At 39.7% G+C, this 20,779-nt stretch overlaps 1 protein-coding gene across 1 annotated transcript in view; it reads right to left on the reverse strand.

The window, feature by feature from the left end:
- Window positions 1-16,894, reverse strand: part of rcc1 (regulator of chromosome condensation 1) — a 42,024-nt gene extending 25,130 nt beyond the window's left edge. Inside the window, exons 1-8 of the mRNA XM_023964257.1 lie at window positions 16,788-16,894; window positions 15,992-16,074; window positions 15,573-15,760; window positions 15,308-15,487; window positions 13,549-13,645; window positions 11,751-11,873; window positions 11,515-11,655; window positions 10,846-10,965 (exon numbers count right to left, since the gene is read on the reverse strand). Of these exons, the coding sequence (XP_023820025.1) occupies window positions 10,846-10,965; window positions 11,515-11,655; window positions 11,751-11,873; window positions 13,549-13,645; window positions 15,308-15,487; window positions 15,573-15,760; window positions 15,992-16,074; window positions 16,788-16,852 (997 nt within the window). The 5' untranslated portion in view covers window positions 16,853-16,894. The remainder of the gene's footprint in view (window positions 1-10,845; window positions 10,966-11,514; window positions 11,656-11,750; window positions 11,874-13,548; window positions 13,646-15,307; window positions 15,488-15,572; window positions 15,761-15,991; window positions 16,075-16,787) is intronic.
- Window positions 16,895-20,779: the final 3,885 nt, after the last annotated feature.

Below are 20,779 nucleotides of genomic sequence, written 5' to 3' on the forward strand. Positions count from 1 at the left end.
TTCCTTCAGAATGGTACAAAAAATTAAAAATGGAATTATTACTTTTTATAACCCAAATTTTAAATAAAGTATTAAAAGAAAACAAAATACCACCTTCATGGAAACAAGCAAATTTATCAGTGATCCCGAAAGAAGGAAAAGACCCACTTAACTGTAGTTCATTTAGACCCATCTCTGTCCTCAATGTGGATTATAAACTGTTCACAGCGATCATGGCAAAGAGATTAGAGTCTGTTCTGCCATGTCTCATCAATACCGATCAAACAGGCTTTATTTCACAAAGGCAAGCGCATGATAACATAAGACGAACCTTACACGTATTGAGTCATATTCAGGTAAACAAAATAGAAGCAGCAATGGTCAGCCTTGATGCTGAAAAAGGTTTTGATTCTGTCAGCTGGTGTTTTTTATATATAGTCTTGGAGAGATTTGGGTTTCATTGTAAGTTCATACAAGTAATAAAATCACTATACACAAAACCAACCGCCCGTATTAACACTAGAAAGTCCAGGATTTTTCACTCCCCCTGCAGCGTCCAGAGCACAGCCAAATGGCTGGGTGGCTCGAAATGACTAATTCAACAGCCTTCAATTAGCCACCTTTCATTTGTAAATGCAGCACCAACTACCCGATCATCTGGATGAAGACATGTCCTAGCTAACCACATTCTTTACTCTGATCAGGGTGGGGGAGAATTTTCTGCTTCAAAAGAGCCTCCAAGCTCTGACAAACTTTGAGAGGAGAGGAGACACACTGTGCCAACAGAAAAAGCAAAAGATGGCACGATGTGGCATTCAGAAAAGGTTAGGAGGCCTCTCCATCACAGCACAATTGAATGTTACACTGCTGAGGAAGAGCCAACTGCTTTGGTCAGAAGTACGGTGTCGACTCGCTTACAGAGTTTCCTGTGTTTCCTCACTCTGAACATGCTTCAGACTATTCGGGACTGTGTTGTTCAGCATGAACGTCAGACAGAAGATGACAGCTGGTTCATGGCCCTCCCTGAACTAATGGGGTTCATTGCCATCCTCCTTGTGATGGGGGGATAAAACTTCCATCCATGCAAAACGCAAGATGGTTGGCGAAAATGGGAAATCCACTGATCTTAAAAAACTATGGTCAGAAACCACTTCAAAGATATCATGCGGCATTTACACTTTGATGTCAAGGGCACCCGCATGGAACAAGTTGGGACTGACAGGTTTCCTGCAATCTCCAATGTTTGTGGGTTTGTTGTTGCCAACTGCATCAAACTTTCAACCAGGCAAAATTCACTGGGAGCTTCCAGAATCAGTAAAAAACCTTGCACAGGTACATGCGGGAGCTGAGAAGGCGAAAAAGGAATACCGTTTTTGGTGACAAGCTCCCATACCTGGCAAAGGGAAACGGGTAATATGCCAGGTGAATAGTCAGTACAAGAACAATAATGCCAGAGTGCGCTTTGTTGATTGCTACAAGTATACCATGTGGCAAATGCAGAAAGGAGATTTTGGGGCAGTACCAAGTATGCGCAGACAAGTAGTGGGTTGAAGATATGACTTTGACCGGATGATTTCTTTGCTTGAACATTTCGGTATTATGTCGGTAAAGAAGTGTCTTTTGTGCATGAACGATAAATCTCAGCCAAAAAAGAAAAACCAAACTGTGGTGACCTCTTACTAGAAGTGACAGAGGTGAGGGGAAATAGTGAAAACTTGCGCAGCCACTTGGCTTGTCCTTTTTGCATGCCAAGAGAACAACCTAATGGCTGTGCTGTTCATGTGCAAACTATGTTGAATGCTGCTCTTTGGGCATGTAAATTTTAACTAATCCAGCCACTTGGCTGTCCCTTGGACATTGTAGGTAGAAAAGCCAAATGGCTGCCCTACGGACGTTCTAGTGTTAAAATCAATGGTCAATTGTCAAACACCTTTGAACTGGAACGCGGAACAAGACAAGGATGTGGGCTTTCACCCCTCCTTTTTGCTCTCTACATTGAACCCCTCGCTCAACTAATCTGGCAAACTAATTATGTAAAAGGAATATCTATTGCTGGGGAAGAGCATAAGGTTGCCCTATATGCTGATGATGTAATAATTTACACAAGAGAACCTAATGAATCATTGCCCAGATTATTTGAATGTTTAAATACATTTGGATACCATGCAGGAAAACCCAAATACTGACTTTAAACCATAATCCACCAACCCCACTACGTACCAAATTAAATCTCAAATGGGACCTGTCCTTGCTAAAATACTTGAGAATTATAATTCCAAAAGACATTACTAACACAACAAAATATAATTATGAAGAATTGATCAAAAAGATAAAATCTGACATCAACAGATGGTCCGCCATCCCTTACATTAGCCCAGTGCTTCTCTATTTTTTGCCAGGCCCCCACTTCAAAAAGAAAATGTTTCGCGCCCCCCTACCCCCCCACACACACTCGTGCAATGACAATATATATATTAGGTAAGTATCTATAAAAATTGTGTAAGTATACTTAAAATTGTATCTTTTAACATTAACAAAAGAAAAAAGCAAACTGAATACTCTTTCAAATTTCAAATCATATTAACTTTATTTTGTCACACAGAAACCCTGCTCTAGTCTAAAGCAGAAAAGAAGTTTAATTGATATTTTTTTAATGATCCCACAATGGGGAAATCCTTCTCTGCATTTGACCCATCCCCTGGGGGAGCGGTGAGCAGCAGCCGACCGCGCTCTGGAGGCACTAGCGTTAAGGGTCTTGCCTAAGGACGCTCACTGAGTGATGTTAATTCACTCAGTGAGGGTAAAGTAAAGTGCCTGTATTAAAGTCCTTATTTAAACTAGAAACATTTTGACCAACTGAACCATTTGATGCTGAGAAAAATAATTCAATCAATAAATAATATTAAATGTAAATTGATCTGAAACATTAAAACAGCAGCACCAATATATTCAACGCTTTTAGTCTGAAGAAATAGATAGAAAACATTGTGCTGATTGTTTTGCTAAACGATTGTTTATTTTCTGATGTCATAAAGTGCAGAAACTTTGCAGTTTTCCTGCATTACCTGGTGTCTTTATGTCAAATACTAAACAACAGACAGACAAAGAATACATTTATGGAAAATAAAGACATGTCTTAAAAATGTCTACAATAGTTAATAAAGAATGACAATATTAGCATGAACTGAGGAATCTAAAGGCACATGAGGATCCAGGTGTTGGGCAACAGACAGCGCTTGCAGTATGAGGGGCCGTATAAGACATTATTTATTCTGAACCATTCACATTCATACATTCTTGCTCTCACAGTCATATATACTCTCTTTCGCATACATATATTCTCTTACGCATACATATATTCTCTCTTGCACATACATATATTCTCTCTCTCGCATGCATATATATTACTTTACACATACATTCTCACTCTCATTGTCACTCTTAAAAAAGAATATATGTATGTGAAAGTTAAGTATATATGTGCGTGTGAGAGAGGAGTATGCATGAAAAGGAAGTGACTTTGCATGAAAATGAAGGCACTTTGCATGAAAAGGAAGGCACTTTGCATGAAAAGGAAGGCACTTTGCATGAAAAGGAAGGCACTTTGGATGAACCGGAAGGCAGATGATTTCTCGTGCTCTGATTGGACGAGAGGCCGCCACCTCCCATTTTGAACGAACGCTAACATGAACCAGCAAGAAGGAGCCACGGGGGTCCTGCAGCAGGCCATCGGAACCTTAAGAAATATTTTATCTTCACTTAAAGTGGTCACAAATCTGTCTGCATCTCTAGAGGCACAAAGGAATGTCTCAAATACCAATAATGGTAATGGAAGCGCCACCGAAACAGAAAACCCGTATCCACCTTATTCCTAGCCCCCATGAGCCTTTGCATGAATTCTGGGCGACACTTCCTGTAGACGCCGGAACACGCATTTACATTAAAACAAATTCCTCTTGTTTTCGATCAATAACTACATATAAATGTGGGAAAACCAGCTGTCATGTCTTAAAAAAGGCAATGGTGAGGTGAAGATAAAATATTTCTTACGGTTCCGATGGCCTGCTGGAGTACCCCCGTGGCTCCTTTTTTTTTTTTTTCAAACTTTATTGAATGTAAAAATTCAATACAGAATTATGTTAAACAGTGAACAACAACAACGAAGGAACAAGCCAGGGGGTTAATACATATTATGCAGATATATTGAAACAAACGCACAGATCTAATGTTTTGATGGCGTTCTTATTATCAGAGTTTCTTATTGTCTTTATGTATTGTTTGAACTCATTGATAAAGATTGAGAAATAAGGAGTATGATTCGTAACTTTTGATTTATGAATGTGCCATTTGCATAACAACAAAAGGTTAATGAAGTACAACTGTTCTTTTTTATGAGATGGTCAGTGGGTGATGCCAAACATAACATTTTCTAAGTACAGGCGAAAGTCAGGGTCAATGTGGGCGGAAATGAAACGACAAACTTTATAGACCAGAAAGTAGTGGAAAAGGGACATGACCAAAATAAATGTACAGCATCTTCAGGGTGTTCTTGACAAAAAGAGCAGGCAACATCAATATCTTTTTTGAACCTTTGCAGATATAGTTTGGATGGATAGAATTTATGGATTAGTTTGAATGAGATTTCTTTCACTTTATTGGTTAAAAAGTATTTTGCTGGTAAATTCCAAATCTTTTTCCATTCTAAATGATTATCTAAATTATTCAAAAAAGAAACTACATAAGGAATGGAAGCAACATCCTTCTGGAAGAGTGAGCATATACTGCGATTTGTACCGTGGCTCCTTCTTGCTAGTTCATGTTAGCGTCTGTTCAAAATAGGAGGTGGCGGCCTCTCGTCCAATCAGAGCACGAGAAATCATCTGCCTTCCTTTTCATGCAAAGTGCCTTCCTTTTCATGCAAAGTCACTTCCGTTTCATGCATACTCCTCTCTCACACGCACATATGTACTCTTCCTCACACGCACATATATACTTGGCTTTCACATACATATATTCTTTTTAAGAGTGACAATGAGAGTGAGAATGTATGTATGTGTAAAGTAATATATATGCATGCGAGAGAGAGAATATATGGATGCGCAAGTGAGAATATATGTATGTGCAAGTGAGAATATATGTATGCGTAAGAGAGTATATATGTATGTGCAAGAGAGAATATATGTATGTGCAAAAGAGAATACATGTATGCGTGAGAGAATATATGTATGCGAAAGAGTATATATGACTGTGAGAGCAAGAATGTATGAATGTGAATGGTTCAGAATAAATAATGTCTTATACGGCCCCTCATATTGCAGCATTCCTCCGCGTGCCCCGTGTCACCTGGCAGACAGAGCCCACACCACCCCTCCCCTTTCGTTCTTACACACGCAGCCCCCTGTGACAGGAGACAGGAGTGCGCAGATACGGTGATTCACAGGTTTCAGGCTGTAAACTCTGATTTAACAGAGAATAGGAACCGAATAGAGGCGCAGATTTTTTTCCACGCACTGAGCCGCTCTCGCCGCCGCCCCCACGTTAAATTTGCGCACCAGACAATTGCCCGTATTGCCTGCGCCTAACACGGCCACTACCGCGAGCCCGCCCTGGCATCGCACCGGGCGCGCCCCACTATTTGAGAAGCACTGCTTTAGCCTGACCCAACAAATTGAATCAGTGAAAATGAACTTACTACCGAGATTCCTGTTTCTCTTCCAAGCTTTTTCTGCTGAATTTACCAAACAACAGTTTTTACAATGGGACAAAATTTTATCAAGATTCATGTAGCTGGGCAAAAAGCCACGAGTTAAATTTAAAACCTTACAGCTCCCCAAAGAAAGTAACCTAAAAGATTACTTTTATTCCGCACAACTCAAACCCCTAATAACACATTGTAATCCAAATTACTATGCCCGTTGGAAAGACATTGAATTACTTTTAGTTTCAGACCCCCCAGTACTGGCGCTCATGGGAAAAAAAAACACAGGGGAAAACCTGGGAAAAGTTGAAAACCCATGGATAGTGACACAATTGAAAATCTGGTCACAAATAAAGGACGAATACAGACTACACAATAACTTAAAAATTGTAAGATGGTGCGCATACGACAGTGATTTCAAGCCTAACCAGTTAGACACCAGATTTCGTCACTGGACAATGCGAGGGTTAAACACATATCACTCTTTAATGGACAAGGGAATAATGAAAGATTTCCAAACACTTAAGGATAATTATAACTTAGGAAAAAAGGAATTTTACAGATATTTACAACTACGCAACTACATTAACAAAGAGATCCTCCACACCATGGATACACAGGAACCAGTGCTTGGTGAAATATTAACAGCATACAAAGGAAAATGTAGAAAAGGTATGATATCTAGACTTTACAAGGGATTTATGAGTAGAAAATTGACCTCAACTCAATATATAAAGAGTAAATGGGAGAAAGAAAGCAACACAACTATGACAGGCGAAGAATGGAGAGATTTCTGTATATCAGTGTGGAAATGTACAAATTCACATGCATGGAGAGAATTTAGATGAAATGTTTGATGAGATTTTTTATTACACCCAAACAAAAGAAGCATGGCAATGGAGATAAAAACAAATGCTGGAGGGAGTGTGGAGAAGTAGAAGCCAACCATTACCACATATTTTGGGAATGTGCCATTATAAAACTATTTTGGAAGGAAATACATAAACACATTGAATCCATATTAAATAAGACAATACCCTGTGATTTTACTAATCTGATTTTAGGTAAGACAACTCCCACCTACCACTGAAAATTTATTCAGAATATTAATAACTGCTGGTAAAAAAGCAGTGACAAGACACTGGCTCCTGCCCACTGTACCCAGCTTGGACAATTGGATAGACATTGTAAATGAAATCTGTCAGATGGAAAGACTAACCTACTCACTTCGGATAGAGATGCCCAAATTTTTGAAGATATGGTCACAATGGATATTTTATGTTAATAATCAAGATAATCAAGATGAATGTTTTATTTTATATTATTATTATTTTTTTTTTTTTTTTTTTTTTTTTAAACTTCCCTCCCTAATAATGCATCCGCTGTTCCCTGTTTTGTGTCTTGTTAGATACTAAGTTATGTTATCGAAAAAAAAAGAAAATAATTGTTGAGAATGGAGATATGTCATGGGTTCAAACTGGCCCTAAGTGAATCTAAATGTACTGTTTTATAACTTTCCCAATGCTCATAGATAAAATTTTGAAAGAAAAAAAAAGTGAGCCACCAAGACTGGATCAATGGACAGACATTATGGAAGAGATCTGTTCTATGGAAAAAATGACATTTCACTTACGGTTGAAAGATGAAAAACTTTAACTCCAATAGAGGAAATGGAAGCAATTTGCACCCCGCTCAGAACTTAAAGTTCAAACTAATTTTTGTTTTACCCCACTTGTTCAACTTTGTTTGTTTTGTTTTTGTGTATTTTATTTTATTTGCTTTACTGGTTTGTTTTCCTTTTCTTTATCTGTTTGTAATTTAAAAGTGCAAAACGTTAAATGAAAAGTAAAAAAAAAAAAAAAAAAAAAAAGACAAGCACGTACTTCTAAGTTTTTGGTGTTGATAGTTTTTTTTTTTTTTTTAAACTAGCAGCTGAACAGAAGCCTATTTCTGCCCAACTGGTACCACAGGAGTCAGTACATGACCACAACTACTAGCCTGGTTTGAGATATTTGGTAGTCCAAGCCATGGTGGTTGGTAAAAAATGGGTCAACAGCAAAATTAATTTTTAATGGTATTGTTTTGATGTTATTTTTTATTTTTTTTTAAATACTGGCCGTAAGTATGTTTTACATTGTATTTGCAGCTGATCCATGTGCTTGATGAAAGCCAATCTGACAAGAGAAGACAACCAGAGCTCGGGTTTTAGTCAGTGCATGATGTTCAATCAATCTACACAATTGTCTTGTTGTTTTGTGCTTTTGTGCTTGTTTTGTGACTTTTGGCGATTTGATGTGTTTTTTTCTACGTTTTGAACCTTTTTGAGTGTTCAACCCTCGTAGCAGTTACAATATGGTCCTTGCAGTCTGTGACTACTGCAATTATGGGCCATAATTATGTAGAGCCTAAGTAGATCTCCACGCTACATAGTTTGTCAAAGTGGTGTTACCATAGTGCAGTGCTTCTAAATTATTTTTTGCCAGGCCCCCACTAGGAAAAAAATGTTTTGCGCCCCCCCAACCCCACTCGCGCGGTGACAATATATTAGGTTAGTATCTATAAAAATTGTGTAAGTAGACCTAAAATTGTATTTTCTCACAATAACAGAAAAAAGCAATATAACAACAAATATTAACTTTATTTAGCCACAGAAACCCTGTTGTAGTCTAAAACAGAAAAGTAGCTTATAGTGCCTGAAATAAAAAATCTGTCAGTCATTATTTAAACTAGAAACATTTTGACCAAATGAACCATTTGATGCTGAGAAAAATAATTAATTTAATAAATAATATCAAATGTAAATTGATCTGAAACATTAATGTTTTTTTAGTCTGAACAAATAGGTAAAAAACATTGTGCTGATTTTTTTTCTAAATGATGGATTGTATATTTCTGATCTCATAAAGTGCAGCTGTTTTCCTGCATTACAGACAGGCAGACAGAAAGAATACATTAATGGAAAATAAAGACGCATCATCAAAATGTCTATGATAGTTCATTAAGAATGACATTAGGATGATCTGAGGAATCTAAAGGCACAAGATGATCCTGGTGTTGCGTAATCCAGGCAGGGTTTGCAACTCTCCGCGTGCCCCGCTTCACCTGGCAGACTCAGCCCACCACCCCTCCCCTTTCGTTCTCACACACGCGCATGTGACAGGAGACGGGAACGCGCAGCTGCAGGGACGGGAATTCAAAGTTTCAGGCTGTTACAAACTCTGTGATAGAACAGATAATAGGAAACCTACAGTGGACCAGATTTTTTTCAAAGCATTGAGCCGCCGTCACCGCCACCCCCCCGTTAATTTTGCGCCGCGTAAAATTGCCCGTATTAACGGTGCGTAAAAACGCCACTACTGCGCGCCCCCCTGGCATCGCATCGCGCCCCCCACACTATTTGAGAAGCACTGCCGTAGTGTAACCTCATCATTAGTCAGGCCACCAAACCTTTATTACAGATTTGATTTAGGTTTAGATTTGCTTTATTGTCATAGTGCATAGCACAATGAGATTGAAGCATCGCCATCAGTGCAAGAACAGCAAGGAAGGGAAAGTTAAAAAAAAACATTGTAATACAATAAAAAACAAACAAACATTATGTACAAGTGTGCAAATATAAACTGTAATGAAGAGTGCCGAAATTATTGTGCAAAATTGTGTACGAAAACTGTCTGTAAACATGTTAGAAGTGCAAGAGGTGGTAATGAGGTAGAGTGTTGATGCTGTGGACAGAGAAGTAAACAGGAATATGGATTTTATCTGTGCATTTGGGAATTGAGGATGGTTATTGCCTTTGGAAAGAAGCTGTTTTGAGTCTGTTCGTTTTGCTTCTGATGCCTCTGTAGCGCCTCCCAGAGGACAGCAGGTTGAACAGATCTGAGCCGGGGTGTGAACAGTCCGTGATAATGTTATGAGCCCTAGTGATGCAGCGCGCAGAGTAGATGGGGAGACGGCGTCCAATGATTTTCTGAGCCGTCTCTACGACTCTCTGAAGTCTCTTTTTATCCGCGGCCGTGCAGCTGCTGAACCAAACAGTTATGCAGTAAGTAAGCAGGCTCTGGATGGATGACTGGTAGAAGGTCAGCAGCAGGTTGGTGCTGATGTTGGTCTTCCTGAGGACCCTCAGACACTGCTGAGCCTTTTTGATGATGGCAGTGGTGTTGGCTGTCCAGGAGAGGTCGGCAGAGATGATGATACCGAGGAACTTGAAGGTGTGGACCCTCTCCACGTGCTCCCCATTAATAAGGAAGGGGGTTGGGTCTGCGCCATGTTTCTTGAACTCGACAATGATCTCCCTGGTTTTGCTGGTGTTCAGGGTGAGGTTGTTCACTGTGGACCAGGTTGTCAACTTCAGGACCTCCTCTCTGTAGGCAGACTCATCCCCCCTGGGAATGAGTCCGACCACTGTGGTGTCGTCGGCAAACTTGATGATGCAGTTGTTGTTGTGGGATGGCCTGCAGTTGTAAGTGTAGAGGCAGTACAGCAGGGGGCTTAGCACACAGCCCTGTGGGGCGCCGATGCTCAGTGTGCGGGTGATGGGGAAGTTGTTAATCCAATTGCATGTGAGGGGTGGGAGGCCAAGAGTGAGCAGTTTGTCACAGAGTCTGTCCGGGATTATTGTGTTGAAAGCAGAACTGTAATCCACAAAGAGCATCCGGACGTAGCTCTGCTGCTGCAGAGCTACCTACACTGGCATATTTCGTAGCATTTCACGATAGCAAGCTGAAAGGGTCATGCGCCGAGTTGACGAAAATTTCCCATCCCGACAGCATGAAGTTAAACTACTTCCACTTTCTTCCAAATTCGAATCTCGTGTAAAACTATTTAATTTTGTATGTTTTTTGCATCCAAATATTAAAATTTCATGACTTTACTAAAACTTTGCAGAATATTTTGTTTTTCACAAACTTTTCAAAGACCTAGCATTTTCAATTTCCAAAACTTTTCCAGGGTTTTCCAGGAATACTCAGAAATGCATGAATGGATGTACCGCTTGGGTTATATTTTGTTAAGAGTTAACATTATAATACCCCTAAAAGCTAAAAAATAAAGTTTATTTTGCATGATATAGGCTCTTTAAAAATATCTACTTCATCAAAAGCTTTTCAGAAGATAAAATGCTAAATTCTGTAGAATATCAAATACATTTGGATTCATGTGTTGTTTACCTTCAGAGTCAAGACACAGCGTATGATGTTGTCCTCCAGAAAAGTCCACCCAGGTAGTGGTGGAGTTCTTGAAGCACGTCAGTTTTACAGGAACAAAACACATCTTGGTGCTTTTGGTGCCTGGGCAAATAATTCAGAAATAATCAAATGAAACCTTGGAGTTCAACCAAATGTTCCCTGTTGCTTTTATAAGTTTGACAAGAATTAACAAGCATATTCCAGTTCACGCCATCACTACCGTATTTTCACGAACGCCGGGTGCACCAGGTGTTAAGGCCCGGGCACGTTCAGGCCCTCAGTGCCTCCAGAGTGGGTTAATAAAAGAACCAGTCTCTGTTCTTTTTGAGGAAACCTTTTTACTGTTCTCCCTAACTGTGTAACACAAACTGAATGCGCGCTCACAGACTCACTTGCGCGCCGCGCCTGACCCCCCTCCTTATTACTCCCGCTGGGCGCAGGAGCTGAGAACACACATTGGCTTGTGCTCAGCGCCTGACCCCCCTCCTTGTTATTCACGTGGGTGCGCAGAATGCTGGAGCTAGGGCTGGGCGATATGTTGTGGGGACCTGGGGCTTAGCCCCGCCCATGGCCACTAAGACTCATGGGAAGTGTTGATTCCCACACAGTGAGTTAAGGAGTTAAGGATAAACTCTTATGAGTCAAACTTACCCAGTTGGTGATAGTTTGAGAGGCCAAATCCATAAACGTGTCCTTCTTGTGACACAGCAAAGGTAAAGTAAGCTCCACAGAAAGCATCTATAAAGTGAACTTTCCCCTTCAGCTTCACCATCTGCGGCACCAGGAGTCGCTCTAAAAACCACAGCAAGGTAGAGTAAAAAAATGACATGGGTAAGATTTAACCACAATATTGTTTAGTGTTTTGCTGTTGTAACAACTTCACCTACCAAGACCTTTTCTACCACCTCTGTTTGAAAAATGCTCAGGCACTCTTCCCAGCTGCCCCTGCTCTGCACAGCCTGATGTGTAAAGATTCCCATCCCGTGTCACTAACACCAAGTGGTCGTTTCCTGTCAGAGCATCCGTGAAGACAACAAGGAGACAAACATCTGACAAAGACAGTTTGAACTAGTTTATAACAAGATGATGTACACTTAATGTTTTCATAGCAGTCACTTCTGCTTATATTTATTTGAATGTTCCATTTGTTTTGGTGTAAAGGGACTTGTGCTCAAATGCACTGACACAAAGTGAGCACTTTGGACAGCTCTACTTGCACTTTACAAAAAAAAATTCAAGGCGCAAGTGGTGTTGTACAGCCCACAGGCACTACCAGCCCTTGCCATCAGCCTCTATGTATCAACGCCGCAGGGGTATAGGCACCACCGCCGCTCTCACCACCCATCTTTGAAACGAACTTGCTTGCTTAGCAGTCACGACGCACATCTAACTCTCACTTGTCTTTCTGATAGGCTGTCTGAGCTGCATGTGGATAAAAGTGCTAGCAATACTATCAGCATCATCAACTGACTCAGAAAAACGCCTTACTTCAGATGCTAATACTGGTAAGAGCCACATGTGGTAAGTTGATAGAAAATCCACTTTCTTCAAAACGGCGGCTTTTCTGTTAGTTTTATCTTTATAGCAATCATTTTGTTTTGGTACCACACCCACATTACTTATATGTTTGTATCCAATGTTATATTAATTTGTTCAGTTCTAGTCATGGATACATGCATTAAATGTTCACAGTTTTCCATTTAAACATGTGCGAGTAATAAGAGAATGCCACTTTAGCTAGCTCACCACTCGCACACCGTTAAAAATGTACAACTTCTAATTGCAACATCTTTTCCATAACTGCTTTTAATTAAAGGTGGCGGCCTCTTCCCGAGGTCAAATGTTGACAAAACTCCACTACGCCAAATCTCCAATTTTGGCACAAAATGGCCAACAAACCATAGGTGTGTCGCCATTCCATAAGTATTTCATAACTATTTCATAACTTCTTTCATTGGATATCCCAGACAAAGGTATATTGGTTTCGTAAGTAGATTTCCATTTAGAAAGAAAATTTATTTAGCTGATTCAGCACAATTTTTTGCGACATTTTTTGTTTACCACACCCACTATTTTAACATTGTCATCTAGAATGTTGCATCGTTTTATTCAGCTTGGGCCAGGGAAATGCATATTGAATTTTTACGACACCCCAATAAGAAATGTGCGAGCTAGCTAAGATCGCAACAGTTGCAACTTGCCACGTACAACCATCCAAAATCTACAACCTCCAATTCTGACATTTTTCCACAGTGGCTTGCCATTGATGGCCGAGAAGTTACGAGACTATAGATAAAAATCCCTAGGACGCGTTTTCGTTTGTATCTGAAACTAAGTTTTTTTTTTTTTGAATGTGTGCAGATTTTGGTGAGTTTTTTTGTGTATGTGGTGGGGTCAAATTTTTCGCTCAAAGGCGCAGATAGAAAGCGGAATCATAAGTATTGCAGAAACAATCTACAAGTTTTTGCGGTTAGGACCGACTGTGTCTTTGTATTTTGTGTTTTACTACACACTGGTCATGTCTTTTGGGGCTTATTCCTTTCCTTTGAGTTTTTTAAACCATATAGTTTTTGTCAGTCGTTGCAAAAACAATATGGTCCTTGGAGTCCTTGACCGCTGTGGGCCATAATCAGCCTAGAATCTTTAAATAAAACTTCAAGCAAATTCCCGGGAGGTTTTACTCACCTGAGGCAATTTTTACAGCAGGTTCTGGGATGGGGATCTTCACTGGGACTGGGCATGTTTTCATGGGCTCCAGAAGACCAATTACACCATTATTATCCTATTAAAAAAACAGCACAGCTGAAAATTCACAAAAATTAATAACTGCAGAAAGAAGCCAATACCATACAACAGGGGTGTCAAACTCATTTTCACTGAGGGCCACATCAGCATAGTGGTTGTCCTCAAAGGGCCAGACATAACTTATACATGTAACTAAATGTAATGAAAAATAAACGCAACTCCTCCTTAATGTTAAATTACTCATTTCTTTATTATAACTTTTTAAAGTGACAATTACAGTTGCATAGAAAACATGTTTGCTTTTTAATCTAGCATAAATCCTTTTAAATCTGATCCTCTCAGGTTAGGTTTTATGGACAGTGTTTAAGTTCTAATGTACGGAGCCCGTGTCCTGACATTAAAAAATTAAAATATGTCTCGTTCCCACAGATCAATATCTTGCTCGCACAAAATAATATTCCGTTCCGACAAGATAATATTTCGTTCCCTCGAAATGATTAATTCGTGCGAACGAAATGACTCTGACAGCCAGCGTAATCTTAGGATATTTTTCTGATTTTCATCGAGACAATAATAGATTGCTCATCCTTGCTTTTATTTTTACCCCTATTGAATGCTCACAGAGACACGGAAGTAGCGGCAGAAAGCGGCTTTTAATAAATTTGATCTATAAACATCCTCCGTGTCTTAAATGCAATGTAATAAGACACACACAGACAGAAATGTGAAGGTTTCTGCTGAAAATCTATGACGTAAATAACAGGATAAATGATCGGCTAGTTAGTTAGCGTGTTGCCTACTAACCTTCGAATGTAAAGCAACTGCTAAAGAGTATGTTAATAAAAGACAAGTCCTGAATATTATTATTCCTATATATTCGACCCTAAACTACAATATCAGCTGGATGTCTGTCTACCGGCCAGCCAGCTGCCCGAATGCCGGCATGACAAGCAAAAGAGCTCTGCGACGGAGCTAGGTCCGGTGAATCGTATGGCAAAGCAGCAAGCCTAGGTATCATAAATCTTATATTTTTCTTATATTCATTGAGACGATTATAAATTGATCATTCTTGTTTTTCTTTTTCCTTGCTTGAACGAATGTGGGTCACAGAGACACAGAACTTACCGCTGAAAGTGCCTTTTGCGACCGGACGGAGAGTATATCTGTGTTTATGAATGACTTATGACGTGAATAATAATTGCGTTCGCACGAATTAATTATTTCGAGGGAACGGAATATTATCTTGTGGGAACGGAATATTATTTCGTGCGACCAAGATATTAATTTGTGGGAACGAGACATTTTAATTTTTTAATGTCAGGACACGGGCTCCGTACTAATGTATTGTTGCCCAATCCAATACTTCAAGTCAGATTCCTCCTAATTTTAAGAAATTAAAAACTATTTTAAGAAATTAAAAACTGCTCTCGCGGGCCACAAAATGACATGGCGGGCCACATTTGGCCCGCGGGCCTTGAGTTTGACACATGTGCCATACAATAAAACCCATTAAGAGTCTGAGAAATGTATGGATTAGATTAAATAAAATAAAATAAACTTTAACCAATTTAAAAAGAGATCAAGTCAACAAGTGATAATAGACCTCAGCTAATTATGGTGAAAATGAATTCCACGTATTTGGACATTTTAGGAAAAACCATATCAGAGTGCCAGAAATTGACTGAAGGAGTTTACAAACCCTGAAGGAGCCCCAGATGTAAACAGATCCATCCTCTGTGAGAGCAGCTGTGTGGCTGTCCCCTGCAGACACCTGGACCACCTTCTCACCTAGAGTCACCTTTCCTGGAACCATCTCAGACCCCTCTTCTGTTGTGTCTCGACCAAGAGCCCCCTCATCATTACAGCCAAAAGTATACACCTTAAAAATAAATAAATGAATAAATCTACTAATTCATTTTTTTTAACTTGAGAAAAAAAAGCAAACCGGGCCGTCATTCACGTACGTGTCTACTTTCGCTGAGACACACAGTGTGCATGCCTCCTGCTGTCACTTGAAATACTTTCTCAGGTAAGGACAGGAGCGCTGGCTTCTTCCTCTGAATGATGTCCTCACCCAAACCAAGTTGGCCAACATCACCCTGGCCTAGGACCAAAACTTGGCCCGGCTCGTTGCAGTGACTGCCATGTGAAACTGCAAATAAATAAATAACACTTCAAAAATAAGCTGATCTAATGTAAACATGGAATTCAGTAGCTACAGGGGATTAATTTTATCTAACTAGTTTAAAGTTGAAGAATATTTCTATCTAGATTTCTCTTCCAATAAATAGTTTGGCAGAAAGTGAATTATTTACAACACAAAAAATATTTTTTTATGAGTAACCCCTTGTAATTGGACATACACAGCAAACTTAAATATTACCTTTTACTTTCTTGGGCTCATTAGCACCTTCAACAGCTGCAGACTTCCTCTTTGGGGCAGTCTTCTTGCTGGGCATTGTGACACTATTAAATAGAAATTTATTTATTTATATATATATATATATATATATAAAAAACATATTAAGTGTTCATATATTTACAAAAAAAAAAAAAACAAGCTTTGCTCCAAGCCTTCAACTAAAATCAAAGTGAGAAACGTGGATCAGGCAGACATAAAGGCCTATGCTTGTTGAACTAGCAGCTGCTGGCTCTCTCACAGCAGCTGCCTTGGGGTCCAGAGGCTGGTTCTTAACCCCAGAAACAGCTGGGCTTCCTCTGCTCCCCGCGAGCGCCAGCACACCAGTGTCAACACGCCTGCAAACTATTGAAAATCTAAGTCCAAGGTGGTTTGGATAGGTGAGTTTACACCGAGCCTGCGGTTTAATTGAGCTGCATCATGACCGCTAACGCTGCTAGCCATGGCCATGTGTCCTTAACACTTAGTGAGAGAGGGTCAACAAATACGCTCCATTGATTTATGTCCTTCCTTTAACATAAAAGAAAAACACAGAAACACTGTTTTTTTAACATTACACACACCAACAAGGCGAAAAACACAATCAACTCAGAAAAACGTTTGTAAAATCACTTGCTTTTCTAGCTAGCTAGCTAAAACGTTAGCGTCTCTCCCAAAAATAAATGAATAACGAAAAAGTATAGGTATATTTTTAATTAAAAACTCATGAGGAGGGTTGTTTTTGGTTCTTTAAGAGTAGTTTTAGAAGCATATAACTAACCTGTTAACGGTAGAAGTTAGTTGATTTAGCAGTAAACGACGTGCGCTGCCTGCTACCGGTTTCATGCGTGCATGTGCGCGACGTGACCAATGAGCATAAAGCGTCAATGTGTGTGTGTGTGGGGGGGGGGGGGGGGGTGACGCACAGATTGTTTGAACCAATGAGTTGGTTTGAACCTTAAGAACGCCTACTTTGTTAAAGAGACAGGACCCATAAAACGTCATTTGTTACTGATGTTTTTAACACTATTTTTCTACAAGCGAGCGGCGATAAAACAATTTCATTTAAGTTAAGATCATTAAAAAAAATGAAAAACAGAGTAAATTTTTGTTTCAATGAGGTAGTAAGAACGTGCATAACCGATCTCCGCCAAAACAAATATGGATACAGTAGCAAACCAAGCATTGCAGCCAACCTTTGTTTTTTAACAATGCTACAAATGTACAGTTAACACTCATTAGCACTCATTACTGCGGTGAAGTTAGTTTTAGGTTAGATACTCGACAGGCATTCAGCGCCAATCTCGAGTGGGGGTCTCTTTGGGGCCTCTTAGGGACAGTTGTGGGCAATGAGTTATACCACTAGAGGAGACATCAGGTGATTCCTCATGGGAGGAGAGCACTGCCATCTTGGTGAGGTCAAGTCACTGCTGCAGTTCATGCATGTGAACTCATTTTTTGCAAAATGCCAGTTCATTGTGCGGGTTTCAACTGCCAAAATCTGAGTCCACAAAGGAGGAAGGCAGAACATTTCACAGGTAAGAACTATAATTTTTTCTTTTACTGCTGGAGGGGCTTCATTAATAGAACACATGTTGACATGCATGATGCTGCAGGGCTATTATCAACATGCTGCATGATGTACGGATAATTTGCTGTCGACATAAATGTAAACTTTATTTAGTTAAACCTATAAACAGTACACTAGGACTAGGCTAATATAGTTATATAAATTTATACATTTCTGACTCAGTGACTGAACTTTTCTTGCAGGTTTCAATGGATTCAGACTTAAGGAAAAAGTGGGCCTTAGCGATAAAAAGAGCTAACCCAGATGGATCACTGTGGTACCAACTAGCAATACAGTCTGGATATGTTCAAAAGATTTTGGGGAAACAGATTTTGATAAGAGGCCAAACTGTTCGCTTGAAACCCTACAACATAGCATCTATAGCTGTGGAAAGGTCTGCAGGCCCATATCCGATTTTCTGACTATATCCGATTTTTTTGACAACCCGCTTACATCCTCTTTTAAAAGTGACCCGTATCCGATTTTTGCATTAACACTATACAATGCTGAGACTATCAAACGTAGACGTTCTGAGGACTACGTAGCAGCATTTCCGCCTTCCGCGGACCTCCTCTGGACTTTTGTGACTGCGGTTGTCATGGAGGCAACTCAGCGATGAAGGAGGCATTGCCTTGGGGGCTCAGAGGGGAGAGGAAAAAGGAGGGCTGCTCGGCTCTCTCTGAATTTTGAATGAGGAAGTGTTTGCAGACGTGCCGTACTAACAGTTTGATCCAAGTGTTGAACCTTTCCTGCGCGATGACTTCTCTTTTCCGACCGTGGTCAGAAACGCACGGGAGATTTTCTCCAGGGCCGAAGGCGGATTCTGCACAGAGTGGGTTAAGAAAGACTCCAAAACAATCTTTTGGGGGAGACACCTTCTTTTTATTACGGTTCTCCGACACTCTCCCGCTCTGCGCTCACACCCCTCTCCTCTCCTAACACACACACACACCCACACACACAGCACGCGCGGTCGCCATCATACACGCCCACACTCCGCAACACAAGCAAATAAATAAACGGCTTCTAGCCAGTTCCAGAGCAATTGTGTCCCGCTTGATTAGTTACCGTTTGCGTCCCGACCGCAAATAACAGCGGTTTCCGACTTTGGCTCATCCGTGCTCCAGTTCCTGACCGTCTACCTCGCCTTTGCTCCCGCTCCTACACCTGGTTGTGGATCCTGCCTCTGGCTCGTCTCTGCTCTGTACCTGACCGAGTACCTCGTCTCTGCTCCTGCTCCTACACCTGCATGTGGTTCCTGTCTACGGCTCGACTCGTGCCGTTGACTGTCCCCCCAACCACAGCTGGATGAAGCTCGTCTGCTGGACTTTTATATATGTAGTTGTAGATTTAGATAAGTTAATTCTTCTCTAAGAGTTCTGGTAAATTGCCTGTCCGTCCTGGGGGAGGATCCCTCCTTCATGTGGGCACCCCTGAGGTTTCTTCGTTTTTTCCGGAATCCGTTTTTTTTGGGAGTTTTTCCTTACCGCGAAGGGGGGTCTAAGGGCAGGGATGCCAGTATAGCTTAGTCAGTTTGTTAGTTCATTTTAGTATTTTCCTATTGAACTCTTTGTATTCATGATCCTTTTGAGTTCATGTTTTACTTCGAAGCCCATCGAGACGACTGTTGTTGTGATTTTGGGCTATACAAGTAAAATTGAATTGAATTGAATTGAAGCCTGAGGCTGAAAGGTAACACGCTGACATCAACATCAGTGCACAAAAGCACCTTAATAAGTCATGTGATCTCAGTTGGTGGTCTCCTGAGTTGATGTCACTGACGTACGACTCGCATTTACTGGGGAATATCCGATTTGTCTGCTTACATGGCACACGCAAATGCAGGTATCCGATTCGTATCCGATTTATTTCCACATATGAGTGAGGCTTGAATCTGATCTGAGAAAAACGGAATCCATGCGCTTTTGTCCTGCTTGCACGTTCACCGGTCATATCCGATCTGTGCCACATGAGAGGAAAAAAATCGGAATTGGGTCACTTGAACCATGCAGTGTAAATGCGGCCTTAGTTACACAGACTGATCACTCACATGAATCAGTGGGTTAAATCAATTGTTTTTCTTTTGTTTTTTGTTTCTTTTTAAAGGGGAAAATCTGTTTTGACTTTTGGACTTATTGATGACTTATTATTATCATTTATTATTGTTGACCTATCATTGATTTATTGTTATCATTTAATAATATTATTGACTTACTATTGATTTATTATTATTATTATTGATTCATCATTATTATTGTTATTGACTTATTTATATATTGTTTTTTATTATTATTATTGACTTATTATTGATTTATTGTTATCATTTAATACTATTATTGACTTACTATTGATTTTTTATTATTATTGATTCATCATTATTATTATTATTGACTTATTGTTTATATAGTTATTTTTTATTATTATTATTGACGTATTGTTGGGCTTTTCTAAATAATTTAAATTACATGAATTACATCAAAGAGGTCTAAAACTTTGAAATGTTTAAAAATTATTTTCATAAATTCTTTGTAATTTTTATTTATTTATAAGAAGTCCTGCAACGATGCATTTTTCATTAAAGTTTGAGCTTATAAGGCTGACTGTTTCTCTTATTTAACAGCAACAAATGATGTATTTATATATAAAATTATATACATACATTATAAATTTATTTATATGTATAAGTATATAGAAATATGAATATATATAAATTATATAAAAGCTACTTAGATGCCACCAAAGGCTATAGAAATCATTGTCATGTGGGCGTCGTCGACCTCACCAAGATGGCGTCGCGCTCCGCCACCGACAGCCAGGCTTCTAAAGCGGGCGTGTCTCCTGTAGTGATATAACTCATTGGTTGTGGGTACCGGATCGACTCGGGCTGCCACATCTTTTCTTTTTTTTTAACTCAACTTTATTGCACATTATGCCATTTTACAAGAATGTACTTTTAGGTATGCAATAAAAAACACAACTGCAAATACAAAATACACATCTGTAACAAACAGAATAACAAGAATAGAAATAGAAATAAGCCAGGGGGTTAAACTCTACGAAAAAATACTGAATCTATCACGTACAGACAATGTTCTGATTGCTTTTTGCTTCTCTGAATTTCGAATACTGTTGATATACTGATTTAATTCAGAAAGGAATCCAGTGAAACAGGGTTTTCTACCAGAAAATTTACATTTATGAAC

Source organism: Oryzias latipes, chromosome 16, assembly GCF_002234675.1.
Source record: "Oryzias latipes chromosome 16, ASM223467v1".
NCBI classification, from domain to species: Eukaryota; Metazoa; Chordata; class Actinopteri; order Beloniformes; family Adrianichthyidae; genus Oryzias; species Oryzias latipes.